Source organism: Perissodus microlepis, chromosome 8, assembly GCF_051167445.1.
Source record: "Perissodus microlepis isolate ML-2025 ecotype Zambia chromosome 8, ASM5116744v1, whole genome shotgun sequence".
In the NCBI taxonomy this organism is placed as follows: Eukaryota; Metazoa; Chordata; class Actinopteri; order Cichliformes; family Cichlidae; genus Perissodus; species Perissodus microlepis.
The window spans coordinates 16,847,997-16,866,339 of record NC_140468.1 but is presented as its reverse complement, the minus strand read 5'-3'; the positions used below and the strand labels follow the sequence as shown (position 1 = coordinate 16,866,339).

At 39.5% G+C, this 18,343-nt stretch overlaps 2 protein-coding genes across 2 annotated transcripts; one reads left to right on the top strand and one right to left on the bottom strand.

Annotated features, from left to right (window-relative positions):
- Positions 1 to 1,436: 1,436 nt before the first annotated feature.
- Positions 1,437 to 10,779, bottom strand: pax10 (paired box 10). The gene is made up of 8 exons (XM_084937861.1): positions 9,449 to 10,779; positions 8,396 to 8,623; positions 8,017 to 8,214; positions 6,352 to 6,434; positions 6,060 to 6,216; positions 5,689 to 5,762; positions 4,422 to 4,554; positions 1,437 to 4,323 (listed from the first exon to the last, which is right to left on the bottom strand). Exons 2-8 carry the CDS (start codon positions 8,499 to 8,501, stop codon positions 4,223 to 4,225), a joined length of 852 nt encoding a protein of 283 aa, XP_084793987.1. The 5' UTR covers positions 8,502 to 8,623; positions 9,449 to 10,779; the 3' UTR covers positions 1,437 to 4,222.
- Positions 10,780 to 14,967: 4,188 nt separating this feature from the next.
- Positions 14,968 to 17,739, top strand: LOC146381721 (serine protease 27). The gene is made up of 6 exons (XM_084937857.1): positions 14,968 to 15,321; positions 15,532 to 15,644; positions 15,738 to 15,817; positions 16,157 to 16,428; positions 16,664 to 16,824; positions 16,985 to 17,739. The coding sequence occupies exons 1-6, from the start codon at positions 15,276 to 15,278 to the stop codon at positions 17,240 to 17,242; spliced, it is 930 nt and encodes a 309-aa protein (XP_084793983.1). The 5' UTR covers positions 14,968 to 15,275; the 3' UTR covers positions 17,243 to 17,739.
- The last annotated feature ends 604 nt before the right edge of the window (positions 17,740 to 18,343 follow it).

The window sequence follows — 18,343 nt, the reverse complement described above, 5'->3', positions numbered from 1 at the left end:
TTTTTCCTACGTAAAAGTCAGAGGACTATTCACTGTACACTAGTCTATGCACTCTGTGGCTTATGTGAAGCCTCACATGATTAGTGGGTCAAAACATCTTCACATACCTAAACAAGTCCAGTTGCCTTCTTATCATGCATTCAAGCCAAGCAGCACAGGCTGTTTACATTTAGGTTCACAAACCTGTTTATTTACTTATTCATTTGTTTATTAATTTAAACATTTTCAAACCTGAAAATACAGACCAAATGAGACAGAGGACTCATGTACAATTCAGTAGAAATAGAAAGAACCTGTGGCTTTGTGGGCTCTCGCACTAGACAAGATTTTTCAGGTCCGAGTCAGTATCACCATTTTTTACCTGATGCTTTGACCTGTCTTTGTTCTGGTACAGGTAATAAAATAGAAGAGACTTAGGGAGTCATTTCACTCTTTAATTTTTCTTTAATTATTATCTGGGTCACATCAAATTATTGGGTTAGAGCAACCACAAACATCATCCTAATGTGTAGTAAACATACTTTGTGTGATTGTATAATCTTCTAAGATCCAGGAATTCATTCTTGTTCTCTGTGTAGGATATGAGTCTGAGACCTCAAGCATAGTTTATGCAATATATATGAGTCCTAATGTCCTATCAAGAGACATGTTGTGCTTTTGCAGTGATGCCACATTTGTAGGGTTTGATTTACAGACAACATGTAAATTCTTTTCAAAAATGAGAGGCACTGCAGCATCCATGTTCCATAGCAACAATGGTTCATCTGTATTGATTGTATCTATTTTGAAAAATCCAATTGTTTCTTCAATTTAGTAGAATGTTGGAAATGTACAGTAATTTTAACACTTAACAAAACACAACTTCACTTATTCAGTCTCTTTGTCCAGAGGGCTGAGTGAACTGCCAAAGGGAAGTGAAACTTATTATTTGTCAGGAAAGGAAACACATTAGAGCAGCTAGGAGAAAGCTCAGAGGATGACAAATGCCAAAAAAATGAGTATGACAAAATATACAAAAATATACAAAAAAATATACAAACTTTGCAAATACAAAGTTATTTGCAAACAGGATGATAGAAATTAAATTGAAACTTTTAAAGACATTTTAGCCTTTTTTAACAGCACATGGAAACTGCACACGGAATTTCTGGAAGTTCTGTCTACCTTTACTCATCAGTCTACGTCTACATTTCTGGAGAACGGATGATGCTGCATTTGGCTTGAGTGCTCTGGCATCTCATAGCACATTATGTTTGTGGGTCTACATTTCCATTCGCTCTGCAAAGCATAACTGGTGTTATCTTTCCCTGCCCCCTCCCCCCTGTCTTCCTCTTCCTCTCCTCCCGTATTTAATTTCTGTTCATCCTCCAGGGCCCAAGTGAGTGGAGCTATTAGCGCATAAATGCAGCCCTGCTAATGGCAGGCCAGTTTCCATCATGCCCACTTCATGTCGCTGCCCTGTGGGAAATGATCAGTCTTTTAGCTGCTCGATATTTAATAGTAGTGGTTGACAGCATATGTTCCATTCATGCTGTTGAACAAAAGATTCTGAATGGTGAACTCTGGGAAACTGAGTTTAAACAATCTTGCTGGAATGGACAGATGATGTTTTCCAGTTTTCCTGTTTGTTCAAGAAACAGCCTAATACTGTTGGCCTGTACTCTACGGCACCATGCAAAAGTCTTGAGTCACCCATCATTTCTTTATATTTTGATAGATAAATGGGAAATAAATGCAAAAATGTATCAACACATACACACATGGAAATGCATGATGAAAGCCAGAAACAACGTATGTACAAATCTAGGGAGTATGACCCCCTTTATTCTTCTACACAGCCTGAACTCTTTTAGCAAAGCCTTCTTCTCATTTCTTTAATTAGTCTCCAGTAAAAGTTCTCTAGGCTTCTTGTAGGACTTTCAACCCTAATCTTTGAATGTTGGCTGCCTTTCTGTTGTTGTTATTCCTGCTTCAGTAATGTTGATGTCTGGGTTTTAGCTCCTCAGATGGGGCTTCAGAGATCAGCTGAAGGGTCAGATGCGTATTTAGGATCTGACCTATCTCCCAGGTCCTGTGTCAGGTCTTTGCTGAATTTATTTTTCACATTTCATGCACATGACTTTTAGCTGTTCATCTTCTCTACATAGTCATTTTTTAGGCCTACTACTTCTTTTGTCCAACAGTTGTCCCGTTTCCTCAAATTTTTTAAGCACACACTGCATACCAAGCATGCCGAGGTTAACTGCAAATAACCTTTGATTTACTAGCCAATGGTCCAATTTGACTGTATTTTGGAATGAATAAAGTTGCTACGTAAGTAGCTGACCAGTTACTAGCCTGTTACCAATCTACATACACATCACTATTATCCTTTTCTTTTAAAACTTGTGAAACCATGCAAGTGCGAAACAATGTCACAAACGCAGACCTTTAATGATTCATTACACACAGTTTTATTTTCATTAAAGGGATCCAAGGCCTTCACAAAAGGGTTGACTCTTGGTAGCTATACAGTACTAACACAACACACAACAACAAAAACAACACAAAGGACTTATGTGAACGAGTGAAAACACAAATAAATAAGGGCCGAAAGACATTTCGTATGAGATGCATCAATAAAACCAATAGTCAGAGGAAAGTGAGCAGAGGTTCAAACTCTGCAGATTACAGCAACAGCTTTTTGTACAATACTTGATTTCATTTCTGATAGGAGCTGATTGTCTGTAGCAGCTTGTTTTGGTCATGCACATTTGTTAAAGCCATTGCTGTTGTATTGACAGTGTTGCATTAACTTCACAGTTATTCACCTCTACTTCCAGCTTTGATTGTCTCTTGAGTGTTTGCACTATGTTTTTGTACTGATTGTCATAGGCTAATAAATATTTATGATGTGGTGTATCGTGTATATATCACTGCAAACTTTGTTATGGAATTGCTTCTGATTTCTTGATTGATTGAATAAAAAGATTAGATCCACAGCATATAGAATAGAGACAAAATGTAGCTGATTTACAGTTTGCCCCCCAAAAATCTGCTAATGCCATTTTTATTATTGTGTAGACTGATGTTATGATCAGCCAGTACTGACATCAGCATTACTAATCAAACTTGTGCTTTGAGAGTGAATGAGCCTACAGCATGCTACATTCTTCCCTCCAATAACATCCGACAATATTTCACACTTATCTTCATCATACACAGATGTCTGTACAAAAATATGTGGTCTCAGTGTAATGTTGCTGGCAGGATAGGCAGGATTTACACTTGTTATGGTATGTTTTGTTTTGTTTTTTTGTTTTTTTGTTTTTAGTTTCAGTACAAGTGATTGCTGTAAGCAAGTCTAAAATCTTCACAGTAGCCTCACACAGCTTATGCTTAGCGAACAAGCTAGCTATCACAATATCTTTGAGCTGCTCAAGTAACAAGAAACTGTGGTTACACTTCACAATACACCTGACATACGCTGGCATTAAGGATTGATCTTAAAGCTGAAGGGTAGAAGTAAAGTCAGGTATAATTTAAAACTCAAAGCAAAGCAAAAGAAAGTTTTGCTGTTAAATCGATAGAGTCCTCTCGCGAATATTGTAGGGTCATCACCTTACAACATAAAACCCCTTGAGATGGCTTCTGCTGTCAACTGGCACTATTTAATTAAACTGAACAGAATAAACAACATTTTTGCAACATAATTCTACAATGTAAACACTTTTTTTTTTTTCGGAAATGTGTATTGAGCTTTAGGAAGACCAGTCTTTTCCTCTTTGTTCTTTTTAGTGCTTTGGCTTGGATCATATATACTTATAAAAGAAAAAGCCAGACTGTGTAATGGAATTTTGGAAGGTTTCAAAGCTAAGTCTTAAATATCAAATGCTACATTAAACCCTGATTTAATCCTGACTCTAATCCTAAACACACCTCAGACTGATCCTATACCTAACCCTGACCTCAGCGCTATGTACACATACTATCCAAAAGTGCAACCTGATAATACTAAGATAACACCAGTACAGCCGGAGTACTGTTAAGTGCAACCAAAGCTGCTCTTGGCTGAATTTGTAAACATTTAATGCATTTTTGGGGTCTGCAACCCCTTCGAGGCCCCTCTATAGCTCAGCCCTGTGCTTGCTTATATTCTTTTCTTCGCACTCGTTTTTATTTTACATGCCCTTTTTTCCTTCTTCTTCTCTCGTCGTGCTGATTGGCAACAATTGTCTGTTGTTCACTGTAATCTGGCCCAGTACTGACCCAGGCTCTGACTCATGCTCTGCGGCTCAGTTCCTGGGACCTGGACTGGCACTGACACCCCAGGCGATATGAGCCCTGAATAGAGGAGAAAAACAGTCAGAAGCGTAAAGAGTCAGACAGAAATCACAGATAGAAATAAAGCAAATAACAAAGTGATGCTAATAAACGCTCACCCGTGTTGGAGTTGGCCGAGGGTGGAGACTGCAGATGAGGGGAGGAGTACGCTGATGAGTCAAAACTGCGTGGTGCAGAAGGAGATGGAGGTAACATGCAGGAGTAGGAGGAGGCCGACTGGGGAGGAATTGACTGAGAGCGGACACAGGAGTGGAGGAGAGAAAAGATGTTGGTACGCATTACATACAAGTCTACTTTTAAGAGCAGAATCATTGCTGTCTACTAGACCATGTAGCACTAAAACAGTTACAGCAACATGGTTTGGGTTTCACCACACGGAGGTGCTAGAGGCTTGTGGTATGTTCGGAGTGTGGTTCAGCGCGGCGGCAACAGCAGCGTCACGCTTTTGTTTAATACTGCAGATGCAAAAAGAGTCAAGGTTTTCTTTCAAATCTTTTTAAAGATTTAAACGTTGCGATGATAATATTTTCAGAAATCAGACCGGGCAGACATTTCTAATGCATTATTGTTGAGGCTCTGGCACACATGAATTACAATCCACTGGAAAACCAGAGAGCTGCGCATCCCACATCCCTCAAAGTGGGGATTAGCTGCAGGCTCCTGACAAAGAATGTGAAAGCAAACTGCATTTTCGTTAAAAAACCATTTCATATTCTATAACAAACCTTTTGTTCAAAGGCTTTTATACAATATTGCAAACCTTCCAGCTTTCAGAACAATGCCAAAGTCTGCCAAGGCCTTCAACCTGACACACCCTTTGCATTTTTTCACAGGAGAAATGTTCAATGCAAAATGAATTTGGAGTTCAGTGGTTGAAAAATATGATTAATAAAGTTTGACTGATAAGAAGGAGCTATAAGTTGTCAGAAAAACAAGTGTACATCTCCAGTTTCTTGTATTGGGTGCTTTGCTTGAAGCCACATCTATAAGAACCTTATTAAGAACTGACTGGATCTATTTGACTGTAAAAATGTCCAAATTATGGCATTATGTCAGTCAAAATTTGAGAGAAGCAAAAAACAACCCTAATGTAATTCATATTCATTCACACGATGTCATAATCGTTCATCAGTTTAAAAAAATCAATCAATTTAAAGATCTTTCAAACCATATGTTTCTAATATTAAAGAATACTGCTGTGACCACGTTTTATTATCAGCTGCAGAATCATTTATTAACTTTGATTAATATGAATTTCAGAGCCTAGAAGTGATAATAAACAGGTTCTGATCTGTTATGATGAATTTGATGTAGTTTGGAAGGTGCTGATGATAAATGATGAATGACGAATGATGAATTTCCAACCTGGACTCCAGATGAGAAAACTGACAGGGAGCTGTAGCTGGGCAGGGACGACTCAGCCTGACTCAACATGGACCCTGGAGAGAGAGAGAGAGGAAGAGAGCGAGACACACAGGGTGCACGCACAGTGAGCATGTGCGCACAAATTTACGCACAAGCATCTCGCAGTGGAAACGTTTTAATATAGATGCGCTCTAATGGAGAACCTCTAATGGTTTGCCAGCCTGCAAATGTCAAGCAGAGGGAGCTCTGAGGCTGGTAATTATAAACTACTAAAATATTCCTGTCACCAAATACATAAATTATTGAGAGAATAGGTAAAGTCTTGCTTTCAGGCTCCTCGTGTGCTGTATGAGTTAAGTCAACAAACACACCTGAACTGCTGCTGTGCTGCTGATGATAGACAGACGTGTTGAAGGAAGTGCTCAGGGGGGCCTGGCTCTGCGAGCAAGAAGTCACACCGCCTGACCTCCGCTGATTGCGCAGCTTCTCCTCTCTCCTCCACTTGGCTCTTCGGTTTGAAAACCACACCTGCCAATCAAAGAGTCCCGTTGCACCCGTTTGCCTTGTTGTTAACAGCTACATTGGTCTATATATTTGGATTCTGTTACAGGTTAGGCCTAACAAATAAATGGGACTGTAGAGGAGGACTGAGAGCTTTCTCACCTGTATCCTGGCCTCAGGTAAATCGATCTTGTTCGCTAATCTCTCCCTTGCAAAAACATCTGGATAATGCGTCCTTTCAAACTCTGCGGAAGATATAAGGCATCATCAAACACACAAAGTGAGTCCTAAGCCTGGCATGCTCTTCACCTATTTTGGAACCATCATATCATTTAGTCTGAATTAGAATTAAGCAGAAATGGACTTTTATAGAGTCATTTTAGCAGAAATCAATCAACTACATATTGGGTAATTACTGCTTAATATCAGCATTACTAATTATCCTTCTTTGGAACATATAAATCCAGGATGCTGAGCTGTATCCTTACAACCATTTTTGAAATATTTATCTGTTGCACTTTGTATAAAATATTTATGATTATGGAACACGCAGAAAGTTCATATGAAAGGATTCAAGTTGAGAAACTGTCTAAGCACTTTATTTCACAGAAGGCTGAGTAAAAGTAAACTGAAGAAAAATCCTTGCAGGTTATTGTTTTTCTTAATTAGTATTGGAAAATTGCATTGTTTGTCACTTATTTGCATATATAGTGACTTACTACAAGGTGTCTAACAAATGGTGTGGCTTGAAACCAGACACTTCGTATTAGTGAGAGTTTCACTTTTAGAGCATCAAAGGAGTTCATTTCTAGGTGACAAACTGCTGACATTTTTGTTGTTGACAAGTCGAAACGCGAATGTGCCTCACCCTGTAAGCGGCAGTCTGATTCATCCTGATGAACTCTGAAGTTTCAGATCTAGTTGTACAGATGTCTTTATAGTCTGAACTGTTTCCGTTCAAATTTTTTAGTAAAATGTCAAGAGAGAAACCGAAACCCGAAAAGTCAGTAAATGATCTGAAAAAGCAGCAGATAATTAAGTTTCATTTTAAATATTGAATTAGTTGAGATTATAATGTCTGCAAATAATTTAAAAAAAAAACTTGTCCACTCTTAATAAATAAATACTTAATAAATACTTATTTAGCAAAAATAATGATACATTTGCAAATTGAGTCTTGCAAATTGTTATAATTGGCGTCCGTGTCAACACATGATTGTTATTGTGCCTTGGCTGTGCAGTGAGGTCAGTGTACCTCATTAATGTCATTTGCACAGAGTGACCACAGTGATACATTTCCACTCGGCTGCACAGTGGACATTGCGTCCTTATTTAGCTCAAGGGCCCTTTGCAGCCATATCCAGTCAAGGGTGGCTTTCTGATCCCTCTCAGAGGGTATCGGGGCTACGAGGGCCAGATCTCGCTGCATAATACAAACGCGGCAAACACGCATTATCAAACCTCTGCTTTACATGTCTCTGGAGGCTATTCTGGACCAGATCGGGAATATTTGTGGAGTGAGGATTGTGGATAATTTGCATCTGGTAATGTTTATTCTCATCTGCAGGCTCTGATAAAGATGATGTCCTACCAAAATATACACGGGATGATTTATGATTTCTCATTTGCATCCCCCACTCCCCACAGCCATTTAAGAAACTCCTGCAAACAAGGTGTAACAAATATAATCCAATAGAAAAGGTGTTGTCAGGGGGGGAAAAAAGCAGCAAGACAAGCTGTGTCATGACACGCTCTGGTCTGGCTCGCACCAGTGGAGAGCAGCGATTGGCTGCGAGGAGAGTGCTGTGCGTGCTTGCATGGCCTGACCTTTCTCAAGAGCCTCGATCTGCTCCTGCGTAAAGCTGGTCCTGTTCCTCTGCAGCTTCCTCTTGAGCTGCAGCCTCAGCTGAGACTCCTCGCCCTCATCCCGCTCCACGGGGACTCCTCCTCCTACCCTGCCTGCTCCACCCCCCCCTGCCTCGGCTCCCATGCTGCCCTCCGTGTCCAGCAGACATCCCTCAGACACTGGCAGCAATGAAGGTGACAAAAGAGATGTGCGTTACATGGGTGTGTGTCTCATATTTTAAGATCGTAAAGGCTGGTGATGTAGCCACGAAACAACTTTGAAAGTGGTTTAAAATCAAAGACATATTCCTTGTGATCTGTGAGGGCTGTGTCATGATCTAGACAGAAAATGTCCTCTCACCTGTGCTGTGTTGCGTCTGGATGGCGGTGGGATCATGGTACCAGTTGTTAGGCCCACTCCAGTTAGAGCCGCTCTGTAGGTTCAGCATGGTTAACTTCTCATACATAATACGAGTGTCCAAACCACCATGAAGAGAAATAAAAGAGTCCCGTCCTGCGTGCGTGTTTGACCCTGTTTACTGGCACCTTGGCTCCTCTCTCCCTTCTTCAATCCTCCAAATCGTACCTCCTAAGGTGGGGTGGGGAGGCAAGGTTTAGGGGTAGGGGCAAAGAGGAGAAGAAGAGGAAGAAGAAGAAGAAGAAGGAGGGGTTCATATCGCATGAATTCACACATGGTTGGCATTGTAGTGAATTAGCCTCATGATGACAGGCAGAAATGGAGTTAGTTACATGCTCGCTGTCGTAACGAGTGTGTGTTATACATTGCTAGGATAGTATACCAGAGGGAGATGAAGTACATTAGAAACCACTCTGAAAGGCAGTACATTTGTGGTGTTACTTGCTTTCAGCTCCTTTTTCCCCCCCAGTAAACCAAAACATGTTCGCAAGTCTGTGCAGCCAAAAAACTGCAATCACATACTGTACAGCGGCTTTGCGAGCAAGATCAGCCATAAAGCATCCAAAACAAACTCATGGTTAATGGTCACTGTGAAAGATAAAGTGCAAACGTATTTCATTTATCAGTGTTATCAGCTTAAATAAATATTTACCCAGCTCAGAGTTAAAACAAAAGAAACACAAAAAAAAACCCTGCTCTCTTTTCCTGTTGGTTTATGTTTGGGGTGGGAAGATTTCCTCATTGGAGAGTTATACAAGAAGGGTAAAGGTATGTCAGTACGGAGCCACATCTTACAAACTACAGCCGTAATAAAATGTCAAAGGTCAAATGTGATTCTGTTAGATCGGGGTGCACAGGGATGACAATTTAAATATAAAGTCCAGAAATCTTTTAAATAAATATCAGTGGTGACGATGCTGACCCCATAGTCCGCGATAAACCGGCAATTAAAGAAGCAACCAAACGAAACACACAGCACAATTTCTTCAAACTTACCAAGCGTCCAGATGAAATGATGAGGGGGTCCTGTGTGTGTTACTCGCCTCCTCCGTGGACCTCTATTCCCCTGGTCCCCCAACGTCCCTTGTTCTCCAGCTTTGTTGACAATACCGTGTGTGTGTAGATGTGCGTGTGTGCGTGGAAAGAGGAGAGTAGGAGAGAGATGGAGAGAGTTAGACAGGGTGAGAGCGAGTGAAAGAGTGAAAGGGGGGGCTCTGGAGAGAAATGCGTCTGCGGGCACTCTTGTCCTCCGAGCGATGGGGAGAGAGAGAGAGAAAGCGAGCGAGAGAGAGAGAGAGAGAGAGAGAGAGAGAGAGAGCCACCGAGGGGTGACAAAGTGAGTCAACATCAGTGTCAAGTTTGAACTTAATGCCAGCAAGAGGAGGAGGGGAGGCCGAGAGACTAGAGCATAAAGCACAGATAATGGAACGATAGTGGCTGATGAATAGATGATGGAATTCAATTTTAGCCATAAATTACACATAAATATTAAGTACAACCAGCTGTCAAGTGTCTAGCAATCAGACACGTGACATAATTAAACTTGCTGTCCTAACTAGCGGGGCCTAATTTGCACTGATCCTTGTTTATAGATGTTTAAATGATGTGATTGACAAAACTTTGATAAAGCTTTGACATATCTATATGTACCTGCTGTCCTGCTGCTACTGCAGAGTCTTGTAGGCATGAGAAGATTCAATGACTACAAGATAATTGGGAATCATGATGATTGTTAGGAAATAAGACTTTACATCATCGTGAAAATGATGTGAATTAATGTATGCAATGATGATACTTAGGGACAGGTGTTAGGGCCATTAGGCTTAATAATACATACTTTAATACAGAGTCATCAATTTGAACTACTGAAAATATGTCAAGCATGTTACTTAATTTAAAAAAACATAAATATAACAAGTAAGCAAGCAAAATGTTTCTGTCTATTGTGTAATATTAAGGTTAACATTAAATTTTATTTTCTTCCAGCTTGTCTAAGAAGCTGGATTGAGGAAGGATGAGCAATCATTTTACTACAAATCTCATTAGATACAAAAATATTCTTTATGACCAGATATTATTAAGGAAAAAAGTTCATTTGCAACCTATAAATACGCTATTTTAGCTATTATTATTAAGCTCATTATTATTTATTTATTCACTGATATTTAAACCTTTGGGATAAATGTACATTTGTTTTTCTGGAAATCTGAATTAAAACAACGGATGGTCTGTTTTAAATGATTTGTATATTCATTCGTCATTTTATCATTTTATAAAACTATGAAATTTTCTTTTTAGAATCACAATCAGAATCAGAATACTTTATTAATCCCGAAGGAAATTAGGGTTTTAAGACAAAAATGTCATAGTTTTATGATAATGTATTTTTAGAACATAAACATGTCACGCTATAAAGCAAGTTAAAATGCTATTTAACAAAACCATTCACTAATTTATTCAGTTAATTATCTTTTACTTCGGCCTACAGCGGCGACTCGCCTGCATTATCATTTGTAGGATTTTCAAAGAAAGTAAATAATTAGGGAACATGTTTACATAGCTTTCTTTAGTTTTCATTTTTAGTTATAATTTCAGAAGACATAGATTTTACAATTCAGGATCCCTTCGTGTATCAGGTTTAAATATTCTCATTTCTCATCTCAAATGATGACTCAGGTATCAAATAATTTCTGGTTTGTTTTACCTGCCTGTGATCTAAATAACTAACTGAGTCCAGCTCTACAGTCAAAAGCTTTCAAAAGCAGCTATTTGATATCACACAACCAAAGTTTTTAAATCTTTACACTGGTATTTCGGGCCTGTTTAGATGCTGCAGATGGCCAGGTGGTTTGAATTCCAGCTTTTGTGAGAACACCCAGGTATTGTTCCCTGACCACAGAGGTATTGTTCCTCTGCTATAACACGTAGAGCTTACAGCTATGGGACAATGAACAAAGGCAGCGTGTGGCCCCACAGTGGGTTAAAGGAGCACCATACTGAAACCCTTGGCGATAGACACACAAGGTCTGAGTTTAGGTGTAAGTAATGACGCAGGTATGACGGTACACGGTAGAGTCGAAGCCCGAGAACAGAGAAGAACCAGGGTTTAAATATATCTCTTTGCAACGGAAGAAAGGAGAAGAGAGCGATGAAAGATGGGAGCAGAGAGGCAGAGGAGAGAGATGGAGAGAGTGAAGAAGAAGTATGTGACTTTGGGGTGGGTGTAGGGGCTTGGGGATGGGGAGGGTGCCAGCTTGTTTTATTTCCGGTTGACAAGACTTTGCGCTCCCTTTCTCTCTGTCGCTCCCTCTCTCTTTCATACTCTGCTATTCTTTCGCCGCTGCCCCCATTGCTTCATCCAAGCCCCCCTCCCTGCACCTCCCTCTTTCTCTGTTACTTTCCTCCAAGACGTGCCTCGGAGAAAAGAAAAAGACTTGACAAGTTCAAAGGTAAAAAAAACAAGGAAGAACAGTGGTGGAAGAAACGTTTAGACACTTTAATTAAGAAAAAAATATTGAATACTTCTTAAAAGAAACCCTCACCCTGACAGGAAAAACAGCATGATGTACTTTAAGCACGGATATTAGTTTTTATAATACAGAATAGATACATTTCACAACTACTCATACATAATGCATATTGTGTGATTAGATTGTTTTTAAAAAAAAGCTTTTTACAGTTGATTCAAATGAGACTTCATGCTATTTCATAAATCTATTTAATACTTCATTTTTTGTCTCCATTTATTTATTCATACTATTTGTATTTTATCTATTTGTACATATTAACCGGCATCAGAATTTCATTGTACAGAGAAATGTTTTCCTTTGCACACATGACAATAAGCACTTTGAATCTTTAGGTGGTTTAAGCTACTTTATGTGCTGTTAAGAAGTTAAATCAGTGCATGGTTAAGCTTTCGGGCAATCTTATACAGAACAAGTATGTTTGTCACGTTTCATGTAAAATAATAATTTTCAGAGGAAGTCATTTTACTGTAATAGGAGAACAAGGGGAACCAAACTGTAGAGTTTGTGCAAAAAAAAAAAAAAACGAAAAAGAACTTCCTAAAAATGTACTAACAAAAAATACTAATAGTGAATACAGAAATCAGGGAATAAGTGAAAGAGTGTTGAGTAACAAAAACTGCTCAGCTGATTTAAAACTGGACCCAAAAATATAGCATTAACACATTACACACACACACATTTTGCCCCACCCTCTTGTCTTTTTTTTTTTAGCCTGTTAACCTTTTGTTTTTTTCCTGTATTCTGAAATCATTGTTGCATCTTATTGTGTTCCAGTTGTTGGAATGTGGCTTAACCTATGTGATCCCTATGTGCCGACTGGAGTAATGTGTGTGTGTGTGTGTGTGTGTGTGTGTGTGTGTGTGTGTGTGTGTGTGTGTGTGTGTGTGTGTGTGTGTGTGTGTGTGTGTGTGACGGCGCGTGCTTCACTGCAAAGATTCATGTAGCTCCGGGACATGCATTTTTTTAGTGCATCTTGTTAGTTCATTCCTGTCACCTCTCTCTCCCGCTCTCTCTCTCGCCATCCCTTGCTTTTTCAGCGCTGAAGGGGGGATGGGGAAGGGGAGGTGGACTGGGCTGGGAGGGGAGGGAAGGGGTGGGGGCAGTGGAGGTGGAGGCAGTCACCATGGTTACAATGCCACGACAAATATTCATCAAGTTGTTAAAATAAAAACAAACGGGAGTGCATTATAATTGCTCTTACCAACTGGATCCAATAATGCGTTCATATATTATGAGTGAGAGGAGCAGAGAGGAATCGCTCGTGCTCAAAAAAAAAAGGAAAGACAGAAAAAAGAGCCTGTTAGTGGTAAAAAGGGGATATCGGGTGTCCTGGAGGCAAACACAAGTGAGGCACACACTCACACGCACTCATTTCAACTCTTTTCTTTTTGTGTGTGTGTAACTTCATTTTCCCATTACCTGCGTATGGAATTCCCTATGAGTACTTTCGTGAGTCTCCCCTCTCTTTTCTCTTTGTCCCTCCATCTCTCGCTCTTCCTCTACTGTTGTGTAGCCTCGGGCGATACTGTGATGTGTCCTCCCTCTGTCCCTCCCTCCCTCTCCCTCTCTCTCTGTCCCTGTCACCTTCAATTGCTCTGTGAAACTAGACACACTGCCTGGGGCAGGGAGGGAGGGAGGGAGGGAGGGAGAGATACAGGCAGGGAAGAGAGGAAAAAGAGAAAGGCAAAAAAGAGAGAAAGACAGACAGCTTTATAGACAGACAGAAGGAATAAACATTTGGTGTCATGTAAAGAAAAATAGGATTACCACAGACCACATGTGTGGCCAACATGTAAAAACAAAATCAGCTGAGGTGATGTTTACAAGTTTGACAATAAGATGTAATCCTCTAATAATGTTATGGGGGAAACAACAGAAAGACTATTTGTCCAATTTAGTGCATGCTTGACCCTGGTTGTGTGTCCCTTGCACACCTGTTAAGCAGATATGGACTATGATCCTTTTGATCTATAAACACATAATAAAAGCATGAGGGCAATATAGGTGTCGATGAATCACACAGGGGCTTTTTAGAATGTGTGCAATATTGTCAGTTTTATAAAATGAGTCAATAAAATATTTTATGGTTAACTTTGCTAACAGTCGCATGGAGTGTTTATAGGCATAACAATACTGGGTTCAAATGAAAGGCTTATTAATTCCTACGCGCAATGTTAATGCAGAGGCAGATTAGACCACTGCCCAACGCAACTTTTATACCACTGCTGCCCTAAATTAATAGTACTGGTCATTACCAAAATATTTTTTCTATTTTTTTATAATGGAAAAAGAGCACCAGTGTCTACAGGCTCTTTAAATAAAATTATATTTTTAGTGCAAAACTATGATTATTGTTGTTAGCCATGAATTTTCAAATTTACAAATTTGAATGAGTATAGACAGATGCCTAATAAATAACAATATAATTTATAGTTTTAAAGTAGATTTTGACAGATTTCTTCAATATTTGTGTTTTTATGTTTTATTGAGAGGTGGTCTAATAACGTTTTAGCATGTGCCTCAATGGTGATGTTCGGAGTTCTTGAAAAGTTTTGAGGTGTTAATATGAAACTGTAAATTTATATGAATAAAAAGAATATTATATTATAACGTTATAATGAGATTAAACCGGTTATTTTCACTAAACAGTACACAATCAACTCGTACTAATGCAGCTGGATATATAGCAAGAACATTAAAGCACAGCTCACATGACATTAACTCAAATAAAACAGTTACCAAGTAGTGTAGTCTTGCTCCTCTTTACCAGTAAATACAGAAGTGAAACAAAAGTGCATTCAAATCAAAAACAGGCTTTCATCAACAGGCAAAATGTAAACACAAACTAAAATTTCTTGGTATGCAAAGAACACCTTTAATAAGCGGAAGAAAAAAAACTGATACCTGTAACTAAATGAGGGGAGGACAATCTGATTGGTTGGGTTTTCCATTCGGTAAACGTTATTGGTTCCGGCGGATTCAGGGGGGGGAGCAAGACTTTCGGTTGGCTGTAGGTGAGCACACAGGTAGACAGACGATTAGGCGCAAAGCGAATACTCGGAGTCTCACCGATACTGGTAAAACCTGAAACCTATGATTGTTTTTTTTCGACGCCGTTAAGCAAGGAGGGTGACTTAGATGATTAGAGATGTAATTTTTTAAAGACTTAACTGCACAGCTGGAGACTCTGATTAATGATAGAGGACGCTGGGACATATTTACAGTGTTTTATAATTGAGAGATAACCGCCTCGGTAGTAGTTGAACTACATTTGTGATAGAAAACATCGAATCATGTTAGTGATACCGAGATTTCCTGCTGTTTTCTGGTTCATAACAGGTGAGTGGGTTCCCGTTAGCTTCCCTCGCCATTTTTTTTCTTCCCCACCTGAAAAATATCTGCTGTCTGTTCTTGGCTGAGGAAGTCTTTCATTTTCTTTCTTTCTTCTTCTTCTTCTTCTTCTTATTTTTTTAAGTAACATTAATTTAAAAAATAATAATAAGTAAATAAAGTCCAGCTACCGTGGTGTACCTACTTTCCCTCCTCTAGGCATTTTGGCTTCTAACGCCCAAGAATGTGGACGACCACCATTAATGCAGGACAGGATTGTGGGCGGGCTGGATTCGTTAGTAGGCGAGTGGCCGTGGCAGGTGGATGTACAGGTGAGGCCTTGGGAACTTTAGTAGATTTTCATGTATTAAATTGTAAAGTGTAGATTTGAATTACTCTGCTCACTAAATCGTCATTGGTTACAGAAACACCCTGATGGTCATATCTGTGGAGGCTCTCTGATCACGGAAAACTGGGTTCTATCTGCAGCACATTGTTTCCCCAAGTAAGAACACTTTCCTCTTAGAAATGGGCCTTTTTCTTCTTCTTATTCTTTTTTTTTTTTTTTTTTGGAAGTCTTTCTTGTGTCCTCTCATTTGTTGAAAAATAATGACATTAAAAAACAGATTATGCTTGATTTGTTGTTGTTGTTGTTGTTGTTTTTCACCCACATGTAGCATTCTTGCATACAAAAACCATCTTACAGACAAAAATTGTGAAGCCTAAATCCAGAACTGCTACTTTTTAAAGTTTCTGTTTTCACCGTCCTCATTTCAGGGAACACCTGCTTGTAAAGTAAATGTTTAGCCTTTAATTAATTGTCTCTCTGTCTTTTCCCCCCCAGTCCATCTGATGTTAGTTCTTACACCCTCTATGTTGGTCGCTACCAGCAGAATAGCTTCAATCCATACGAGTCCTCACGTAAAGTGAAACAGATCGTGGTGCCATCTGGTTATACTGACCCTTACAGTGGAAAGGATGTGGCGCTGGTGGAACTGGCCAGCCCTGTTACCTGGTCAGATTATGTCAGTCCTGTATGCTTACCCACCTCTGACACCCTGTTCCCAAGTGGCATGATGTGCACTGTCACTGGCTGGGGGAACATCAGGGATAATGGTAAGGCTTTCTAAATTCATGACTGTATTCATTGCGTGCATACATATGACTTTTGGACAGCATTTTTATCACCAGATACCTATTATTTTAGAAATGTATAACATTTCATCCCTTTGGCCTTAGTGCATCGTGCATACACTTGCTCATCTTTGTGACCGAGGCTTTATATTTATACTGGACACAAACACTCGCCATCCTTTTTGTTCTTCATCCTCTGTCCTCGTATTCCCCTCAGTCCCTCTGCCAGGAGTCGGGACTCTGCAGAAAGTGCAGGTGCCAATCATCTCCCAGAGTTCATGTCAGGAGATGTACCAAACAGACCCGACGGAGCAGGTGGACATCTTGTATGACATGATCTGTGCTGGATACCAGGAGGGCGGCAAGGACTCCTGCCAGGTACTGTTGGATCAGCTGTTTGTGCTGTGTTTACATTAACAAAACAAGAAGTGGCATTAAAAATATTTAAATATATTTAAATAATCTCTGATTTGAGCAATCTTCTGTTTAAGCACTACTGAATTAATCTTTTGGATCCCCCCCCTCTCTCTCTTCTCAGGGTGATTCAGGAGGGCCTCTTGTTTGTCAGATGGTAAACGGGTCCTGGGTTCAGGCTGGGGTGGTGAGTTTTGGAACTGGCTGTGCTAACGCAAACAAGCCAGGTGTGTATACCAGGCTGACCAGCTACTCAGATTTCATTAGAAGCACAATACCAGAGATTCAACTCTATGGCCATGCTAATCAAAACAAGTGTGCAGGGACTCTTGTTGTGTTGTTCAGCTGTGTGATCGCTCTAGTGATGGTACTTCAGAAATAAGACTCTGAAAGATGTAAAGCAATCGGAATTCGCAAAACTGATTGTAACGAGTATAGGTGGTTCAGATTATTCACAGTCACAATATTTTACTTTGTATCTGACATGCAAATGATGACAAACTGATTTCTTCTATATGCTGAGCTGTCAGCATTGATTCAGAGTATTCAAAGTAGTTTTGAAAAGGTTGTATTTTAAATCAAGTGAGTAAACATTATCTTTTGTATTTGAAATAAATTGTGGATTTGATACCTGAAGCCAACTTGGTGCTCTCTTCATCTTTGTGTTTGCATCAGTTTATACAGTCACTGGCTAAGGTTGGGCGACATGTAAAAATTTTCTAACTGACAATCGTCAGTCCAATAATCAACGAGTGCCTGGTATTAAGTCCATACTTTTTGATGGGTGGAGCAATGTAATCATGGACTGATATGTGCGTTTAGAACACAGAATTACGGATGAACTACTTGCCAAATTGCACACTGGAGGAGAAGGCACAGATAGAAATGGACTGAAAACGATCTACTGACTTGGTAGAAAATGCATGAAAAACATTTCATCCATTGATGTCACACATGGCATGGAAATATCTGTGTATACCAGCCACAAGTACACCTTCAGAACGTGTCTTCAGCACCGCTGGTAATATTGTAAACCATCTGTGCACACTGCTAAAACCTGATAAGGTAAACATGATTGTTTTCCTGTCAAAGAATTTCTAAGTTTTGTTTGGAGGGAATGTTTGACCTTCTTTTCTTGTTTGTTTCAGTGTTAATATAGCTACTTTTTGGATTATTCATTTACTTATTTATTTATTTGAAATTCGCCAGATCGCACAAAGGACTTAACGACAGAGATTTTCTTTTTATGTTCGCTGGAAGAAACATTTTGATTTTTAACTTTTTAATTTTGTATTTGTTGTTTGGTCAAATGTGTAAGACAGATAAACACTGGAACAGTCTGTAAACACAGTTGTAGTGCAAAAAAGAAGGTAGTTTCGCTTTGTTTCCCTCCCCACCTTTGTTTTGTTTTTTTTATTTAAATGTTTTTTTTCTGAACATAGACTACTGCCTTTCTTTCTTTCTGTTATGAGTCTGAGTAAAT